The sequence below is a fragment of the Chiloscyllium plagiosum genome, unplaced genomic scaffold, assembly GCF_037043375.1.
Source record: "Chiloscyllium plagiosum isolate Xiang-an unplaced genomic scaffold, Cpla_swu_hap1 HiC_scaffold_4, whole genome shotgun sequence".
In the NCBI taxonomy this organism is placed as follows: domain Eukaryota; kingdom Metazoa; phylum Chordata; class Chondrichthyes; order Orectolobiformes; family Hemiscylliidae; genus Chiloscyllium; species Chiloscyllium plagiosum.
The window spans coordinates 80943673-80964138 of record NW_028270142.1 but is presented as its reverse complement, the minus strand read 5'-3'; the positions used below and the strand labels follow the sequence as shown (position 1 = coordinate 80964138).

The 20466-nt window shown below is 41.2% G+C and overlaps 1 protein-coding gene across 3 annotated transcripts in view; it reads right to left on the bottom strand.

The window, feature by feature from the left end:
* The window catches only part of LOC122549088 (peroxidasin homolog), a 589463-nt gene extending 569373 nt beyond the window's left edge, over positions 1 to 20090 (bottom strand). For 2 of the 3 annotated variants that reach the window (XM_087986415.1, XM_043688312.2), the window contains exon 1: positions 19809 to 20090. In XM_087986415.1, coding sequence (XP_087842541.1) covers positions 19809 to 19966 — 158 coding nt within the window. In that variant the 5' untranslated portion in view covers positions 19967 to 20090. The remainder of the gene's footprint in view (positions 1 to 19808) is intronic. The other variant, XM_043688313.2, reaches the window with a different exon arrangement.
* Between the last annotated feature and the right edge of the window lie 376 nt (positions 20091 to 20466).

Sequence of the window (20466 nt, the reverse complement as noted above, 5' to 3'; positions counted from 1 at the left end):
ACACCACATACAAATTAAACTGCATATCATACTGACTCAAACAAGATTGATGTTGCTTCATTGAAAATCCTCCTCTAACAGTACTGTGAGTGCATGAACACCACATCACCAGCAGCAGTTCACCACCACCTAAAGATCAATTACAAAAAAGTGCTGATCTTGCCAGTAATACCAATTTCCACAGATTAATTTTGTAAATGTCTCCCAAAAATAGAAACAAGTAAAGTTTAATACTAATTTGAATATTTTCAAACATAAATACTTTTAACAAATTCTCACATTTCTTTCAAAAACTCGAAATTAAGATTTTTTTTTCAAACAGAACTGTCCCAATTGTACATATCAAGCCACTGCAGATGGTTTTGAAAAGCTTCAATGTATCTGAAAACAATTCTATTAGTTTTAAAATAATGATGGAAAAGGATAGACCGGATCGAAAAGTTGAAGTTCTAAACTGGAGGAAAGCTAATTTTGATGGTATTAGACAAGAACTTTCAAAAGCTAAATAGGGGCAGATGTTTGCAGGTAAAGGGTCGGCTGGAAAGTGGGAAGCCTTCAAAAATGAGATGATGACAAGCCAGAGACAGTATATTCCTGTTAGGGTGAAAGGGAAGGCTGGCAGGTGTAGGAAAAGCTGGATGATGAAAGAAATTGAGGTTTTGGTTAAGAAAAAGAAGAAAGCATATGTCAGGTATAGACAGGAGAGATCAAGTGAATCCTTAGAAGAATATAAAGGCACTAGGGTTATACTTACGAGGGAAATCAGGAGGGCAAAAAGGGGATATGTCATAGCTTTGGCAAGGAGAATCCAAAAGGATTTTATAAATTCATTAAGTACAAAAGGGTAACTAGAGAGATAATAGGGCCCCACAAGGATCAGCAAGACAGCCTCTGGGTGGAACCATAGGAGATGGGAGAGATATGAAACGAGTATTTTGCATCAGTGTTTACTGTGGAGAAGGACACAGAAGATATAGAATGTGGGAAAATAGATGGTGACATATTTGAAAGATTTCCACATTACAGAGGAGGAGGTTCTGGATGTCTTGAAATGCATAAAAGTGGATAAATCCCCAGGACTTGATCGGGTATACCCAAGAACTCTATGGGAAGCTACAGAAGTGATTGCTGAGCCACTTGCTGAGGTATCTGTATCATCGATAGTCACAGGTGAGGTGTCAGAAGACTGTAGGTTGGCTAACGTGGCGCCATTATTTAAGAAAGGCCAGGGAAGCATAGACCAGCAAAACCTGAAATTGGTGGTGGGCAAGTTGTTGGAGGGAATCCTGAGGGACAGGATTTTCATGTATTTAGAAAGGTAAAGACCGATTAGGGATAGTCAACATTACTTTGTGCATGGGAAATCATGTCTCACAAATTTGATTGAGTTTGTTGAAGTAATAACAAAGAAGATTCATGAAGGCAAAGTGGTAGACATAATCTATATGGACTTCAATAAGGCATTCGACTGATTATCAAGGTTAGATCTCATGGAGAACTACAGGGAGAACTAGCCATTTGGATACAGAACTGGCACGAAGGTAGAAGACAGAAGGTGGTGATGGAGGGTTGCTTTCCAGGCTGGAAGCCTATGACCAGTGGTGTGTCACAAGGATCGATGCTTTTTGCCATTGATAGAAATGATTTGGATATGAACATAGGAGGTATAGTTAGTATGTTTGCAGACAATTGGAGGTGTAGTGGACAGCGAAGAGGGTTACCTCAGATTACAATAGGACCTTGATCAGATGGGCCAATGGGCTGAGGAGTGGCAGATGGAGTTTAATTTAGATAAATGCAAAGTGTTGTATTTTGGAAAAGCAAATCAGAGCAGGACTTATACACTTAATGGTAAGGTCCTGGGGACTGTTGCTGAACAAAGAGACCTTGGTGTGCAGGTTTATAGCTCCTTGAAAGTAGAGTTGCAGGTAGATAGGTTAGTGAAGAAGGTATTTGGTATGCTTCCCTTTATTGGTCAGAGCATTGAGTATAGGAATTGGGATGCTATATTGCAGCTGTGTAAGACATTAGTTAGGCATTTTTGGAATATTGCTTGCAATTCTGGTCCCCTTCCTATAGGAAGGATGTTGTAAAATCTTAATGGTTCAGAAAAGTTTTACAAGGGTGTTGCCAGGTTTGGAGGATTTGAGCTATAGGGAGAGGCTGAACAGACTGGGGCTATTTTCCCTGGAGCATCAGAGGCTGAGTCATGACCTTATAAAGATTTATAAAGTCACAAGGGGCATGGATAGGATAAACAGACAAGGTCTTTTCCCTGGAGTGGGGGAATCCAGAACTAGAGGGCATAGGTTTAGGGTGAGAGGGGAAAGATATAAAAGAGACATAAGGGGCACCTTTTTTACACAGAACGTGGTGCATGTATGGAATGAGCTGCCAAAGGAAGTAGTGGAGGCTGGAACAATTACAGCATTTAAAAGGCACCTAGATGGGTATATGGATAGCAAAGTTTCAGAGGGATTTGGACCAAGTGCTGGCAAATGGGACTATATTAGGCTGGGGTATCTGGTCAGCATGGACAAGTTGGACTGAAGAGTCTGTTTCTGTGCTGTATATCTCTGTGACTCTATGACTCTGTAAGAAGGGTGAATGTGAGAAATATGAAATGAAAAGAGAAATTACTGGAAAAACCCAACAGGTCTGGCAGCATCCATGAAGTGAAAGCAGAATTAACGTTTCAGGTCCAGTGACCCTTCTTCAGTTCTGAATTTCTTCAAGAATTAATTTTTTTGTTTCAATGTATCTGACTTTGATTTTACCTCACATATTAAAAAATATACTGGACATATCTACATGTTTGTGCTTTTAGCATGTTTTGAGCTGTAGGCTAACTAAAAATATTTATTTGTTCAAGATGAATATAATCCAACAAATCTAATATTATTTAAAGTGTAATAGTGCTTTGATACGTTTCACTTAAATCATGTAAGTACAGTTGAATATTTGACAGCAACAGCAAAAACCCACTTTCAGCTGAGATATCTTTCATCACTTTGAAACAACTATTGTGCCAAACAGCACTGGTTCCTGACACAGTATATTTCCCCTGCCTCATCATGGCAATATTTTCAGTACTTAGTGATGCATTTTCCCAAAAAACGTTTTAAAAATAAAAAGAATGAAGTTAAGATAGATTGTGCATTTTCCCTATATACATTATACTCTTCATCCAACAGTGAACTGGATTGTTATCTTTTGTATCCAACTAAACAATAATTCAAACCTGTGAAATCTCTTCCGGAAGATTCCCTGTACAAAGAAATACTCCCAGTGGTCACGAAAACAATCATTTGTGTTTAATAGCTTACGTTCATGGAACATTATAAAGTGCCAGACTTCAACTTCTTAAACTGCCACTATTACTTTACATTTTGTTCTGTCCTATGTACTAATGATTATAATGACTGTTCAGGCCTATTTTAAGTTGTAAAAAGGGAATTCATGCTGATTAGGCATGAAGCATTATGTGTTTTCACCCTGTTCGAGTATAAAGCATGGAGCATTCATTAGAAATTCAATAGGTGCTTGTTACATTGGAAAAATGGCCTCAGCAAGTCATTATACGGTAAATACGACATTAAAACTCACAGGACTAATCAAGAGAGTGGTTTGTTGATGTGTATATTTTTCCCTGTGTAATAATTTCACATTATAATCTTAATGAATACTCATGCATGTTTTATTTTGTTTCCTCATTATGACAGCCCAAGAAGAATGTTGAAATGTTCTTCTCACTAAGAGTCTCAAAGACAAATGTCCATATAATTAAAAATATTCTGATATGTATATGTTCTGATTCTGGTTGCAGTCATGTTCTGCAACTGCAAATAAATTAGCTATTAGAAATAGACTAACAATGCAATCACCTTTGTTCCATCGAATAAAGGATATGATTCAAAGTAACCTGTTGCACATTTCCAGATCAAATTCATTGACTCACTCCAGATTTTCTGAAGAGTTCTGAAGGTCACTGGACCCCAAATGTTAACTCTGCTTTCTCTTCACAGATGCTGCCAGACCTGCTGAGTTTTTTTCAGCAATATTGTTTTTTGTTTCTGATTTCCAGGATCACAGTTCTTTGGATTTCTTTTTTGTCCAGTTTCCTGTCGTGCAAACAACCACAGCAATATCTAACACTTTTTAAACAGCATTCATTACTTCGATAAGAAGACATCAATTGTAAGTTGAATCTTAGTTATCTCTTTTCCATAAATTATTTTAGCCATGGCTTCAGGGGTTAAATTCAGCCCATATTTCTATAACAAAGAAAAATCATAACATTCGGATAGCATGGTTCCTGAAAGAAATGAGTTGGAGTAGACTCAAATTTTGTTCCTATTGTGCATGGGAAAAGAAACATCCACAATCTGGCCCTCTGATTTGAGTCTTATGAAAAAAGTCTTCAACAGTGTACCTTGACTCAGTTTCTGAGAACCATTTGAACAACCATCCAAAGAAATTTGTGTAATGCTGTCAATAACTGTGGCAAAATATTTTGTTTGCTCGCAGTATGAATCAAGAAAATCTCTCACTATAGAAACAGAAAATACTAACAAAATAATGGTGGCAGTCAGTCTTGTAGGATTGAGTTTAGCAACATGGTGATCAAATTTATGTTAAACACCATCTAGTTTGGCTCAGGAACTCTGCTCTGATATGCCAGTCTCTACTCCATTTACATCAAAGGAAGATAATCAACCAAGAAGATGCACAATTTAGTGATCTGTTTTCTCTCGTCACTCTCCTTAGCCAACTGACCTTTTGTTTCTGCTCACCTTCTCCAATGCTTTTCCTGACAAACCAGGTGTCATGACTGTCATGATAGCGACTATCTCCTAGTGGTCAATGTTGCCTACCTTCACAGCTCAGTTGCAGGTGTCCTTCTGGTAGAGGTTTGAAGGCTCAGACGTCCAGAAACAAAAACAAAAGAATATGTCAATGCTAGTGGTCCATTCACCATAAAGAAAAAATGGTCTTGGGTATATAGTCATCATCCATCCAATTAATCAATGTGACAAGCCAGCACAGATGTCTTGCACTTAGCTTGAGTACATGCAGATTTGAATTGACATACTCCAGGACCTCAGAGTTGGTGACCTTCTCCTACCAAGAAATGGCAAGAATATGTCTCAGACAACAAAAGGTAAAAACTGTTCAGCCTTTTCTCCTACTTACTATAAAATGTTGTCCAGGTTTCACAACTGTGGAGTAGTGCGCTGAAGTCATAGGTTTGGCAGGCTCAGTTTAATATTTTCAGTTAGGTTGCTGTTGTTTCACTCACTTACTCAGCTTAAACATAACAACTATTTCATTTACAGTCGTCTGTTGATTTTAGCATCAATAACATGTTGCTGGTGATCATGGAGCTGACAACTACCTAGTTTTACATTGTTACTGCTGATTGATCTCAGTATGACAACATTCTGGACTATAATATTTGTTCTCCTAATGTCAATGGACAAACAAAACTTATTCCAAATATGAACGACTCTGCCCATATTCTACTAAAAGATATTTCATGGTATGCAATATTAGAGAATAAATCAAGAGTGTAAAGCAACCCTCTGAGAAGGATTTGATCTATTTTTGTCCTGGATCCCGGGTGAGCAAGGTTGAAGATGCTTCTCTCAACTTTTATAATGAAAGTAAGCATCCTCGATAGATGATCTTAAGTCATGACAGCAGCATAGGGAAGAACACGTCAATGAAAGATGGTACCAGATCACAACTACGTTTGACAACATTGGAATCGTTTGTGATCCATAATTCATCCTCCAGCAAAGACAGTGAAGTCCATAAGCTGCTGCAGTAATATCAGTTTCCTATACTTGAGGATTCAAGAGGTGTGGCATTATAGGAACATAGGAACAAAAGTAGGCCATTCCGCCTGATACGTCGTTCTGCCCTTCCAGATCATGACTGATCATTTATCTCAACGCCATGTTCTGAGTTATTGGTGACAGTGCTCTCCCTTCACTACAGCTCAAGGTATTGTTCCACCCATCTCTTCAGCTGTTTATCGCAGTGTACAATGACCTCTGTGTCTTGTTTTCAACAGAGCCATCTTCTTTGTTGAACCATTTTCTTTTTGATTGCTTCATACATTTGCCTGGTGGTGTTCCTGTGTTGAAGCAAATCTGGGTATTCTACCAAAACTGTAACTAGTAGCCATTGCCACACCACCCACTAGTCTGTTGGACTTTGCCATGTGTAACTCTTAACTTCAGTAACTTACTTCCTATCTCCCCAATGTCTGCCTTCAAAATGTAACTCATCCGATCCTTTCACACCACCTCTTTCAGGGCCACCATAATGCAGCTACAAAACCCAGCCTATAAAGATGCAAACTCAGTGTAATATTTTCCTATAATCCAGCATTTTGAATTAGAAGACTGGAAATAAATCCACATCTAGTAAAGGCTTTCTTTTAAAATATAATTGCAAAAATAGCATTTTTATAAATTCATGATAAACACAGGGAAAACAGTTGATCATCCTTGACCTAATGAAAACATCCATGTCAAGAGGATTAGCAATGACCAGTTAAAATCTTCAAGATGTTTGGCACACCACTTTGTAGCAGGGCATGTTTCTTTTCCCACACAATAACGTCACAAGCAAATGACATAATGCACATTATCGAAAACTACACCAATTATGCACTTTAAACAAATGGGAAGATGGCCAAGAACTTTTTCCACAAAGGCCATGTTCCCTCATGGCATAAACTGTTCCAAATCTGGTTTGCTGGATCCAGCACTCAAAGGAAAGATCCGTGGTGGGCAAAGAATTCACCTTTAATATAAGTCAGAGATATCCCTTTTTTTAATGATTAATATTTTTAATTATTTAAAAAGCTGTCAATACATTTTTAAAGCAACTCAATTTGCTTCTTCAAGCATGCCTGCATTAGTCAACATAATCAGAAAACAAATTATTTTTGAAATATTTGTCATGATGGCAATATAATAATTTGACAAGGGCAGCACAGTGGCCCACTGGTTAGCATGACAGTCTCACAGCACTAGGGACCTGGGTTAAATTCCAGCCTCCAGTGACTGTCTGTGCGGAGTTTAGACATTCTCCTGTGTCTGCGTTGGTTTCCTCCCACTGTCTGAAAATGTGCAGGATAGGTGAATTTGCCACGCTAAATTGCCCATAGGCTAGGGGAATTGGTCCGGTCGGGTTATTCTTCAGAGGATTGGTGTGGACTTGTTCAGCCAAATGGCCTGTTTCCACACTGCAGGCATTCTATGATCTTCTCCACCTTGACAGTAAAATGAAAGCTTGTATAGTGAATAGACTATTTAACAGTGTACAGTTTTTGAAACAAAATTCTTTGTTGTACTGATCACTGTGTATAGTGGTAAAGTTTGTCATGACAAAAATGTGCTTGTTTTGAGAAATGAGCACTGTCCTTTAAATGGTAATGTTGCATTCCAGTTTCATACTATATTTTATTAACTACAGATAAGGTGCAGTTCTCATCTTATCATGCACAACTATTGCCACAAAAGAATTTGAGGAAAACATCCAAGTGACACATGCCCAGTGGAAACAGGTAACACATAACTTCTGTTGTATGTCAAGAAGAACCAGAGCTCCGTCCTGGAGGCCCTGGCAAGAGTCATCATTCCAAAAAAAGTGAAATCTAACGCTGCCCCCCCAGACACACCACAGCCCTGCCGACTGTCATCCCAAAGGTAAAGTAGACCAGCATGTCAAGAGCAACTAGTTCAATGTAAATCTTCACCCCAAGCTAATAGTGATGACCTAATCCTGTCAAGCTGCAAAAACATGCAGGCAGAATTTCATTATTTACTTCCCTCCAACGATAGCTCAAGTAATCCTAAAGGGCCCATAATTAAGCAAATAGAAGTATTTAAAAGTACACTGGTGGGTAAATGTATGATGTATGCCAGAAATATTAATTTACCAAATCATTTTTCTGAAATACTAATGTAGCCTCCTACAAGTGTGTTATTCTCAACTGTAACTTAAGAAATATTTGTATTTAATCTTATGGACCAAAACAGATATTAAACAATCTATTGTAGGTAACTAAGAGCGGAATTCTTGATGGAATGACAGGATCACTTTTGAATCATCTCAGGCTGTGTCACCAGTTAAGGACAGTAGGTGGGACATTGTGTCAATTCTGTCAAAGAAAGATGTATTTTAATAAAGAAGGGACCAGAGCCTGGATTCCAAGGGTTCACCAGCACTTTGAAGCTGCAGTAAACAAGGGAATAGAGAGGCAACTTAGGAAAACCATTCTAATGCTCTCTCATGTTTACCTGGATATCCAGCTAAGGGATCAGAGGGGGCTGTACGAGAACCCACAGCTGGCAGAAGGAAGTCAGAAGAACAGTACCATCCCTCCAAGAGATAGAAGTACCCAAGGAAAGCAAGAAAAGTGACTGACCTAAAAATATTTTTAAATGGCAAGACCTGCACTCTGGGTGAAAGTTAATGATTCCTTCACGTGGCAAGGTAACATTTGATCAGAAGACAGGGTGGGGGATCCTGGCAGGGAGGCAACCTCCACACACAGACACTAATGCAGACTCTTAATTAGGAAATGAATATACACTTAAAGGCCTTACTCTGCCACTACTATTCAATCGGCGGTCAGCAGAGCACTTGCCATGCAGGGAGACTAACAAACTGGAGTGCCATTTTTTCTCATTCAAAGGCACACATAGTGCCTAAATTGAGGAATCAGGCATCAAGAAAGGGTGGTACAGGTTTAGAGTCAAAGAATATATTGCTGGAAAAGCACAGCTGGTCAGACAGCATCCGAGAGGCAAGAGACGACATTTCAAGCATAAGCTTTTCATCAGGAAGAGCTCAGGAAGAGCTTAAACTTGAAACGTCGACTCTCCTGCTCCTTGGATGCCACCTGATCGGCTGTGCTTTTCTAGCAGCACACTCTTCAACTCTGACTCTCCAGCATCTGCAATCCTCACTTTCTCCCCGTGATAAGGGTTTATCAAAAGTCACCTTGTTCCCGCGTCATTGGCAATCCCTTTCCCTTGAGTGCCATCCCACCTAGCGGAGATACCATCTTTCAGCCACGGTTAATGCATTTTTATGTGCTCCACGTAGAAGGAGGCTTTGGTTCAAAACGCTGAAGGTGTTGTAGTGATGAGAAACTCTTGGAAAGAGGCCTTGGCTCTTTCCAGCTGGATAGCAATGTCAATCTCAGTTGTGCTGTAGAGGATCATAGTGGCTGAATAAAAGATTACTTATGTTGCTACTGCTGTTTCTGAACCACAAGAGCTGTCCACTTTTGACCATCAGAAGTGTAAGGTGTTTTGCTGTTCCCATTAGGTGTTAAAAAGAAGTTCAACTGAAATTAAATGAAATCTTGGAATGATGAAGTGAATTGCAATAAATTCGTAATCACCTATCAAACAGTGAAGGCACTTTCAGAAGAGGTGCTTCCAACTTCCAGGTCACCATAGCCATGGCCATGGCTAGAGCTCTTCAATGTAAACTTAACAAAGTTTCCAGTTTCACTAAAGAAACTTCTCCTGCTATGCACTCATCTTATTGACACTGGGAATTGCTAACATATCAGGAAGATGATCCCTTGCTAAAGAAATGAGAATTAAACTAGTTCTTAATTGGCTTTTAATTAACTTGATAAACCTAACCAATTGTTCCAAGGAAGTCCCCTGTTTGCCTTCAACTTCGACATTCAAAGCTGGAGAATGGCTGATTGTGTCAGTATCCCAAACCGATATTTGTTTTAATCCAGAAGTGCTCTTACACACATCATCAAATTACCCGTGGTTGTTTTTTTTTCATCTATTAACCACAATCAATAAACCAACCCAGAGTTAATTTAACTCTGTGCATGCAAACAAACCTTTTGTTAATTCCCCCTGTGTTTGGATCGGATCATGGTCCTGGGTGGCATGGTGGTTCAGTGGTTAGCACTGCTGCCTCACAGTGCCAGAGACCCAAGTTCAATTCTAGCCTTAGGTGACTGTCTGTGTGGGTTTGCTCCAGTTTTCTCCCACAATCCAAAGATGTGCAAGTTCGGTGAATTGCCCATAGTGTTCAGGGATGTGTAGGTTATGTGCATTAGTCAGGGATAAATATAGAGTAATGGGTTTGGGTGGGATACTCTTCAGAGGATCGGTGTGGACTTGTTGGGCTGAAGGGTCTGTTTCCACACTGTAGGGATTCTAAGATAGTTAAATATAAATGGATAATATTTGTGAAGAAATGTTATTTTGGCTGAAAAACACAGAAAGTGCTAGAGAAGCTTATCCATAGACAGCAGAGTTAACATTGAATCCAGCATGATTTTTCTTTAGAAGATGATATCTGGAAAAGAGTCAGATTGGACTCAAAGTTTAACTCAGTTTCTGTCTCTACACATGCTGCTAGACCTGCTGGGTTTCTCCAGCATTTTGCACTTGTTTCACATTTCCTGCATGCACAGTATTTTGCTTTAGTGTTATTTCCAGATTACAGTTACAGCATTCTTGGATCCGGACTTTTGTGCATACTGTGCATTAGAAATCAATGTCAAGATTAGAGTGATGTTGGAAAGGTACAGCAGGTCAGGCAGCATCGATTAGCAGGAAAATAAATGTTTCGGGCAAAAGCCCTTCATCAGGCTGCTGAAGGTTTTCCTGATGAAGGGCTCCAGCCTGAAATGTCTATTTTCCTGCTCCTCAGATGCTGCCTGACCTGCTTTGCCTTTCCAGCACCACTCTAACCTTAAACCTAATCTCCAGCATCTGCAGTACCCACTTTCGCCCATTAGAAATCAATGTGTAGTTTGGTTTACCTATCCATTTTTAAAAAAATCTACAGCATATCATTTTATTAGGTTTGACTTAAGTGATAGCAGCATTGATTTTCACAAGTACGTTAATGACACCAAGTTGTATGTCACCACTACTTCGCTCTATTCCTCCACTGTTGCTAAATTATTACATCATGCAGTACTAGATGAGAAATGTATTTATTAAATATTGCAAATACTGAAGCATTACTTTCAATTTCCACTCTGAACTCTGCTCCCTAGCTACCAACTTAAAAGTCTATGATTAAGCCAGTCTAATTACAACTTTTGTGTCACACTCAGTTCCAAAATAGGCTTCTGATTCAGTCATGTCATTATAAAGACCTGGAAATGTGTTGCTGGAAAAGCGCAGCAGGTCAGGCAGCATCCAAGGAACAGGAGAATCGATGTTTCAGGCATAAGCCCTTCTTTAGGAGCCCTCATTATAAAGACCATCTATTCCATCTCTAACATTCCTCAACTTTGCCCATCTCAGCTCAAGTGCCTTCCTTGTCTATGGACAACCCATTAAAATACACTTCCTGACTGGACTCTATTTGATTTGTTTCCCATGTTTTAACTCACATCCTGTTCCCATCATCTGTGGTCTCTGATCTACATTAGCACCCAGTAAAGCAATGACTTGATTTTAAAATTCTCATCCTGGTTTTCAAATCCTTTAATGGTCTTGTCCCTCCCTATTCCTGTTAACCCCATACACTTTTGAAAAATTTGTGCTCCTCTCATTGTGGCCACCTTGTGCCTCCCTATTTTTAAAACTCTCCACTATTTGCGATACCCTCTCTCCACCTCTCTGTATTTCTGTCTTGTTTTCCTCTTTGGACAAGCTTTTGGTCATCTGATCTGATATCTTGCATTATGATTGGGTTAAGTTATTGATTTGTAACGCTCCTCTGAATGCTTCATTAAAATACACTACACACAGAGTCATTAGGCGACATGAAATAAACAATTATTTTAGATTTCAAATGTGTCCCAACAAAACCCAAGTCTACCACACAACCACAGTCAACAAGAAGTTGTATTATGATTATGTTTTCACTTCATAATTAGATCCCAAAGGAATATCATTTAAATTAATAGCAAGTCTTGCAATGACATCGACTCCAAGGTTGTCAATATATTTTACCTGTCATGATATCTCTCACAGAGACAACTTAAACGGAGGCTGTGTACTAATTGCTGTCAGAATAGTGAATCATGATGAGTCAAATTCAGTTAACTTCGGTTGCAAGAAATTGTCAGCCATTCCCAATGGCAGAAAAGGAAATCCAATAGAAGGATGTCCATAATAGACCAAAATTTTAGATTGGAAATTCCAGGTTAGCTAAACTGTGCATGCTTGTCATGTGACCATAGCAACCAACGAAGAGTTAGGCCACACTAGATCACATAATCCTGGTTAGGCATGCAGTGGTAGCTGCAGCCCAGTCTTGCACACACCCTGAACAAGTGTGTACCATGAGACATCTTTAAACAAATGAAATCAGACTGTTTTACTTTCATTTACTAGATCATCTATAATGTTTAAAAATTGAAACAGGTGATGGTGGAAAGTGGAGCAAGGACAGTTTAAATTCTACAGTCTGCACTAACAGGGATAAGATGAGAAACCTGCCGCTTTTTGAGACAGAAGAGTTAAACAAGGCACATTGTTTGCAAATTTCAAGATATTGCCAACACAGTATGAGGGTAACAAAATTGCCTGAATGACCTGCAGTATTTTTGAGACGTGGATCAAGAAAAAGTGGGCAAAGATGTATCAATGAAGAAAATGAGATTATTGCCCTGATCACATTGAAGAGTCTGATGAATACCAGCCTCCTCAACCTTGCCTGTTTCTCCCGTTTAAGCCACAAAGACCAGAGAGATGCTCCAGGATTTTGCACTGCACCCCAAAGACAGAGCAAACAGATTTGATTGCATTGATGACGTGATGGGCATATCCAAAGACATCATGCCAAGCAGAAAACAATTATGGCATTTATCGAGAGCTAACTCAACATTTTTCAATTGTTTTAACTGCAGAAGGTCAAGTTATTCTAATGTGAACAAATTGAAAACTAAAGATATTTTTCACGGCATTTTCATTTGTTGTTCTTTTTTGACATAGAGCACATCTGTAAGTAAAAAAGGTAACATATGAACTTCCTCAGTTATGTCAAAGCACTACATAACATGAAATTGTGGATTGATCTCAAGAAAATCAGCTTATTGGTAAATTTTACTGTAGATTGGTAGCAGCAGCTAAAGTCAAAGTCGAAAGCAAGACCCAGAATAATACTTAGGTTACTTGTGGCAGTTACAACATTTAAAAGGCATCTGGGTGGATATGTGAATGAGAAGGGTTTAGATGGATAAGGGCAAAATGCTAGCAAGTGGGACTAGATTAATGTAGAATATCTCGTCAGTGTGAATGAGTTGAACCAAAGGGTCTGTTTCTGTGCTGTGCATCTCTATGACTCTATAGCCTGCCTTGCAAGGATGTTCTCTTCCGCCAGTATCAAAGGTGAACCTTGCCTAAAAAGGCTGATATGCTTCTCGTCCTATATTTTCCCAAGTGGAAGGGTACTGAGGATAACACCATGTCTGATCTGAATAGTTCAAAGTTTTGCAAAGCTCCATACTGGTATATCAATTTATTAGAAGTAGTTTATGCTTCGCCCCATCGAGTTGAATATACACCATAAGGCATATGCATTTGGCCTTTGTCAGAGTGTGGGTTGAGACTCAATGGGGTAGATATCATCTTTATTCTTAGCCCAGTCAACTGGAAACAAGTGGGTCAGTTGCCCTTCATTGAAATTGCATTATATTCAGCATTAATTTCAGTCTTTCCATGTAGCTCACATAAACCTGTTGTTTTGAACTGTCCTTTCTGTGCACATAACAGGTAGCCAGTGCTGGAGGTCAACAAAAATCAACACATCTGCAAATTAGAATAAAATTCTGATTCCAACATCAATGAGCTATTGATGGCAACAATATACTTTTATTACTGACAACCACCTCCCACTTCACAGAGGAACATCATAATTGCTTCTACCAATCATTATGTCAAATCACTAGAGAGGTGTCTTGTATACCATTGGGTTGAATAGCATATTTTACAAAATGGTATGTGAAAGAAGTTTAGGAGCACTAGATTCTTTGCAGCACAAAGTCCTTCATTCCAGCTATCCTGGGGTAGAACAAGCCATACACTTAACATAAGTGTAGCACGATACCTCAGTGGTTAACACTGTTACCTCACACCACCAAGGACCTTTCTTCATGGGTTTGCTCTGGTTTCCTCCTGCAATCCAAAGATGTGCAGGTCAGGTAAATTGCCCATAGTGTTCAGGAATATGTAGGTTAGGTATGTTTGTTGGAGGAAATATAGGGGACTGGGTCTGGGTGGGTTACTCTTTGGAGAGTGGGTGTGGATTTATTGGGCCAGATAGCCTGTTTCTACACTGTCGGGATTTTCTATGATTCTATTAGTTTTCAATTTCCTATAGACATTCAGAACACAAAGGTCATGACATACTAGCAGCCCATTTACACTATCCTTATCCATAGCTAAAAATCACACAACACCAGGTTATAGTCCAACAGGTTTAATTGGAAGCACTAGCTTTCGGAGCACCACTCCTTCATCAGGTGGTTGTGGAGGACACAATTGTAAGGCACAGAATTTATAGCAAAAGTTTACAGTGTGATGAAACTGAAATTATACATTGAAAAATACTTGATTGTCTTTTGAGTCTTTCGTCTGTTCGAATACCATGATAGTTTCACTTCTTTCATGTATAAATTACAAAACATTTTTTTTAAAGTTGCATTCTCAGGTTAGCTGTAACAATTGGTGTTAGCCAGACAATATGTTGAAGGTGTTAGCCCCCAGTGTTCTCTGTCTATGCCATAATGTTTAGATTGACTCTAATCTAAAAAGTCAGATAACAGAGTTCCACATGAATTCATGCAGTCCCTGAGCAAAGTACAATGCAACCCTGCAAAATATATGTATATACGTGCATGTGGGTCTTTGTGTGTGTGTGTGTATCTGGGTTGAGGGGTTGTGAGTGTGAGAAAGTGTATATGTGTGTGCGTGAGTGTAGAGTGGTCTAAGTCTCTGAGTGGTGTGTGTGTGTGTGTGTGTGTGTGTGTGTGTGTGTGTGTGTGTGTGTGTGTGTGTGTGTGTGTGTGTGTGTGTGTGTGTGTGTGTGTGTGTGTGTGTGTGTGTGTGTGTGTGACATGAGCCCCAGGTCCCGATTGAGGCCCTCCCTATGGGTACCGAACGTAGCTATCAGCCTCTGCCCGGCCACCTCTCACTGCCGCGCCTTAGCAGGCTGCCTGGCTTTCAGGACAACTCCATGTAACCCTGTCACAGTAGGCGCTGCGGGACGTGTCAGAGTGTGGACATGGATACCACCATTACACGTGGGGACTCCTCCCACCATGTGCGTGGCAGGTACTCATGTGACTCGGCCAATATTGTCCATCTTATACGTTGCAGGCAAGGATGCCCTGAGGCATGGTACATTGGGGAAACCGAGCAAAAGCTACAGCAACGGATGAATGGGAACCATGCAACAATCAACATACAGGAGTGTTCCCTCCCAGTTGGGAAACACTTCAGCGGTCCAGGACATTTGACCTCAGACCTTCGGGTGACCATCCTCCAAGGTGGACTTTGGGACAGGCAGCAGCAAAACGTGGCCGAGCAGAGGCTGATAGCTAAGTTCTGTACCCATAGGGAGGGCCTCAACTGGGACCTTGGGTTCTTGTCACATTACAGATGACCACCATTGCACTATATACACACACGGACACGGACACACACACACGGACACACACACAGACGCTCACACACACCCTTACAAACACACATACTCCCACATTCACGTACGCATCCTCTCAGAGACTTAGACCACTCTACACTCACGCACACACATATACACTCTATCTCACAGACTCTCACAAGCCCCCACTCCAGACACACACACACACTCCCACACTCACACATGCACCCCCTCACAGACTTAAGACACTCTACACTCACATACACACACATATACACTCTCTCTCACACTCACAACCCCCCAAACCAGACACACATACACACACACACACAAAGACCGACACACACACACACATATACATATGTTTTGTGGGGTGAATTTGTACTTGCAGAGTTACTTTGTACTTTGCTCAGGGACTGCATGAATTCATGTGGAACTCTGTTATCTCACTTTTTAGATTAGAGTCAATCTAAACACATGGCATAGACAGAGAACACAGGGAGCTAACACCTTCAACATATTAGGTAAAAACAATGACTGCAGATGCTGGAAACCAGATTCTGGATTAGTGGTGCTGGAAGAGTACAGCAGTTCAGGCAGCATCCAAGGAGCAGCGAAATCGACGTTTTGAGCAAAAGCCCTTCATCAGGAATAAAGGCAGTGAGCCTGAAGCGTGGAGAGATAAGCTAGAGGAGGGTGGGAGTGGGGAGAAAGTAGCATAGTGTACAATGGGTGAGTGGGGGAGGGGATGAAGGTGATAGGTCAGGGAGGAGAGGATGGAGTGGATAGGTGGAAAAGGAGATAGGCAGGTAGGACAAGTCCGGACAAGTCATGGGGACAGTGCTGAGCTGGAAGTTTGGAACTAGAGTGAGGTGGGGGAAGAGGAAATGAGGAAACTGTTGAAGTCCACATTGATGCCCTGGGGTTGAAGTGTTCTGAGGCGGAAGATGAGGCGTTTTTCCTCCAGGCGTCTGGTGGTGAGGGAGCGGCGGTGAAGGAGGCCCAGGACCTCCATGTTATCGGCAGAATGGGAGGGGGAGTTGAAATGTTGGGCCACGGGGTGGTGTGGTTGATTGGTGCGGGTGTCCCGGAGATGTTCCCTAAAGCGCTCTGCTAGGAGGCGCCCAGTCTCCCCAATGTAGAGGAGACCGCATCGGGAGCAACGGATACAATAAATTATATTAGTGGATGTGCAAGTAAAACTTTGATGGATTAGATTAGATTAGATTAGATTAGATCAGATTACATTACAGTGTGGAAACAGGCCCTTCGGCCCAACAAGTCCACACCGACCCGCCGAAGCGAAACCCACCCATACCCCTACATTTACCCCTTACCTAACACTACGGGCAATTTAGCATGGCCAATTCACCTGACCCTGCACATCTTTTGGACTGTGGGAGGAAACCGGAGCACCCGGAGGAAACCCACGCAGACACGGGGAGAACGTGCAAACTCCACACAGTCAGTCGCCTGAGGCGGGAATTGAACCCGGGTCTCAGGCGCTGTGAGGCAGCAGTGCTAACCACTGTGCCACCGTGCCGCCCACACGGTGTGGAAGAGCCTTGGAGGAGGTGTGGGCGCAGGTTTTACAGTTCCTGCGGTGGCAGGGGAAAATGCCAGGATGGGAGGGTGGGTTGAAGGGGGGCGTGGACCTGACCAGGTAGTCACAGAGGGATCGGACTTTGCGGAAGGCGGAAAGGGGTGGGGAGGGAAATATATCCCTGGTGGTGGGGTCTTTTTGGATATGGCGGAAATGTTGGCAGATGATTTGGTTTATGCGAAGGTTGGCAGGGTGGAAGGTGAGCACCAGGGGCGTTCTGTCCTTGTTACGGTTGGAGGGGTGGGGTCTGAGGGCAGAGGTGCGGGATGTGGACGAGATGCGTTGGAGGGCATCTTTGACCACGTGGGAAGGGAAATTGCAGTCTCTAAATAAGGAGGCCATCTGGTGTGTTCTGTGGTGGAACTGGTCCTCCTGGGAGCAGATACGGCGGAGGCAGAGGAATTGAGAATATGGGATGGCATTTTTGCAAGAGGTAGGATGGGAAGAGGTGTAATCCAGGTAGCTGTGATCATCATTAATGGAGATGGAGAGGTCTAGGAAGGGGAGAGAGATGTCAGACATGGTCCAGGTAAATTTAAGGTCAGGGTGGAATGTGTTGGTGAAGTTGATGAATTGCTCAACCACCTCGCGGGAGCATGAGGTGGCACCAATGCAGTCATCAATGTAGCGGAGGAAGAGGTGGGGAGTGGTGCTGGTGTAATTACGGAAGATCAACTGCTCTACGTAGCCAACAAAGAGACAGGCATAGCTGGGGCCCATACGTGTGCCCATGGCTACCCCTTTGGTCTGGAGGAAGTGGGAGGATTCAAAGGAGAAATTGTTAAGGGTGAGGACCAGTTCAGCCAAACGAATGAGAGTGTCGGTGGAAGGGTACTGTTGGGGACGTCTGGAGAGGAAAAAATGGAGGGCTTGGAGGCCCTGGTCATGGCGGATGGAGGTGTAGAGGGATTGGATATCCATGGTGAAGATGAGGCGTTGGGGGTCGGGGCAACGGAAGTCTTGGAGGAGGTGGAGGGCGTGGGTGGTGTCTCAAACGTATGTGGGGAGTTCCTGGACTAGGAGGATAGGACAGTGTCGAGGTAGGTAGAGATGAATTCAGTGAGGCAGGAGCATGCCGAGACAATGGGTCGACCTTCAACATATTGTCTAGTTAACACCAATTGTTACAGCTAACCTGAGAATGCAACTTTTAAAAAAAAGTTTTGTAATTTACACATGAAAGAAGTGAAACTATCATGGTATTTGAACAGATGAAAGATTCAATAGACAATCAAGGTATTTTTCAATGTATAATTTCAGTAACATCACACTGTAAATTTTTGCTATAAATTCTGTGCCTTACAATTGTGTCCTCCACAACCACTTGATGAAGGAGCAATGTTCCGAAAGCTAGTGCTTCCAATTAAACCTGTTGGACTATAACTTGGTGTTGTGTGATTTTTAACTTTGTACACCCCAGTCCAACACCGTCATCTCCAAATCATGACTTATCCATAGCAATAGACTTAGTTGGATGAGATTCTGTGTACCACCCAGAATGATCTTAATCGGAAAGTTTCACAAAACACAAGGTTCATTTCCGAGAGGGGTGGAGTCCCCACTGGCCTCACACCAGCACAAACTGCACTGCATAAATGATGGCCATGAGAGGGTAGCAACAGTCTTTAACCATATCTGCTCCAGTCTCAACCCTAACATACCCTCATTTTAAAGATTGTTGGTTGTTGAGACTTTTTTTTAAATGCGCTACTGCCATGAATTTCCTAAATATAGCAAAAAGATAATTCAAGCTAGGTTCACTAAAACAGTGAAAAGGACCTGATTACTTCAGAAATCAGTATGCATAATTCCAAAACCTCTCCAGCAGGTAATATTAATTTTCAAAACCTCGCGAGAGGTAATATTAATTTACAAAACCTCTCGAGTAGGGAATATAAATTTTCAAAACCCAATACAGTCATAAAGCTGTCCTTCCAAAATGTCAAGCTGCCCTTACAGATTGTAAGCATGTGCAGAGGAGGAGTTTATTATTTCAGCTATCAGCAAATAAAGTTAAATGTGTTAATTATTTTAAGAAAATACTTGACAACTTTCAAACAGAGACAATGCCAGTGTGAAATGGTGAAGGATTTTTTTCCCCAGCTTATTAAAATATCCCTTTTCCATGAGCTGAAATCAACTGCAGCTATTCTTATGATGATAAATCCAAAAAATGTAGGTTTGTAGCTTAAGATGGAGACAAACTAATTTTGCAGATCATTACATTTTGCAAGAAAACCCAGACAAATCTCAGCAGATACTAATAAACTGGCAACTTCAATCTCGTTGGCATCCTTCTCGTACTTCTCCATTCATTCCAAAGCAGTCACTGTAACATCAGTTTCATAATGGAAAAAGAACGCATAAATTTCTGTTCTGTAAATAGAAGTGAAAACTATTGGCAAAAGTCTTTTAAGCAGCACAGTACATGCTTTGAATGTATTCTTAAACTGAAATTAGTTTGGCCTATTTCATAAACTTCAATTTAGACTACACGATTTTCATAAGTCAGAAGCTAACTGAGCTCAGCTTGTGAAACAAGTTTACACAACAGCTAAAAGATAAGTTTTGCACTTACAAGATAACAGTCTGCGGTGCTACTTTCGGGATATGATCCAGCATCAAGTGCATACAACGGACAGTGGTTCTGAAGCACAGGCATCGGCTTGGGCAGCAGAAAATTGCAGGAAAGAGAAGAAAGAAAATAGTTAAAAAAAGGAAACATTTGCGTCCCATCCTAAACGAGATCAGAGTGGAGGCTGTGCCTCGAGCTGCAGAACCTGAAATGAAACAGTGAGTGGAGTCTAGGCAAGTTTAAGTCAGTCTGAGCGTCCAATCAGACCACCACCAGGATCAAATTTCAGCACAGAACACAAAAAAAATTGCAGCAGCTTTATCCACAAAAATACAGCCAAAACCGTTGTACTGTAGTTCTAATGATGTGAAGACACAAAATTATTAGCACAGTTTTTTTACGTAAAAGCCTGAGGGACAAGAAAGGATTCACTTCAAAGGGGGACCAGTAAACCAATGTCCTTTACACATCTCAGAATCTTCCACTTTACAGACAGGGCTCAACATTGTTATTAGGCTGTAGGTCGGGAGTATTAACTTTTACGAGAAGAAGGTCTTTACCTATCCCCTTTTGCCTTTTCCGTCAACACTGTGAAAACACTTTTGGAAAACTAAGACTGGATAGGGGAGATGTTTATTTACAATTTAAAACACTAATCATT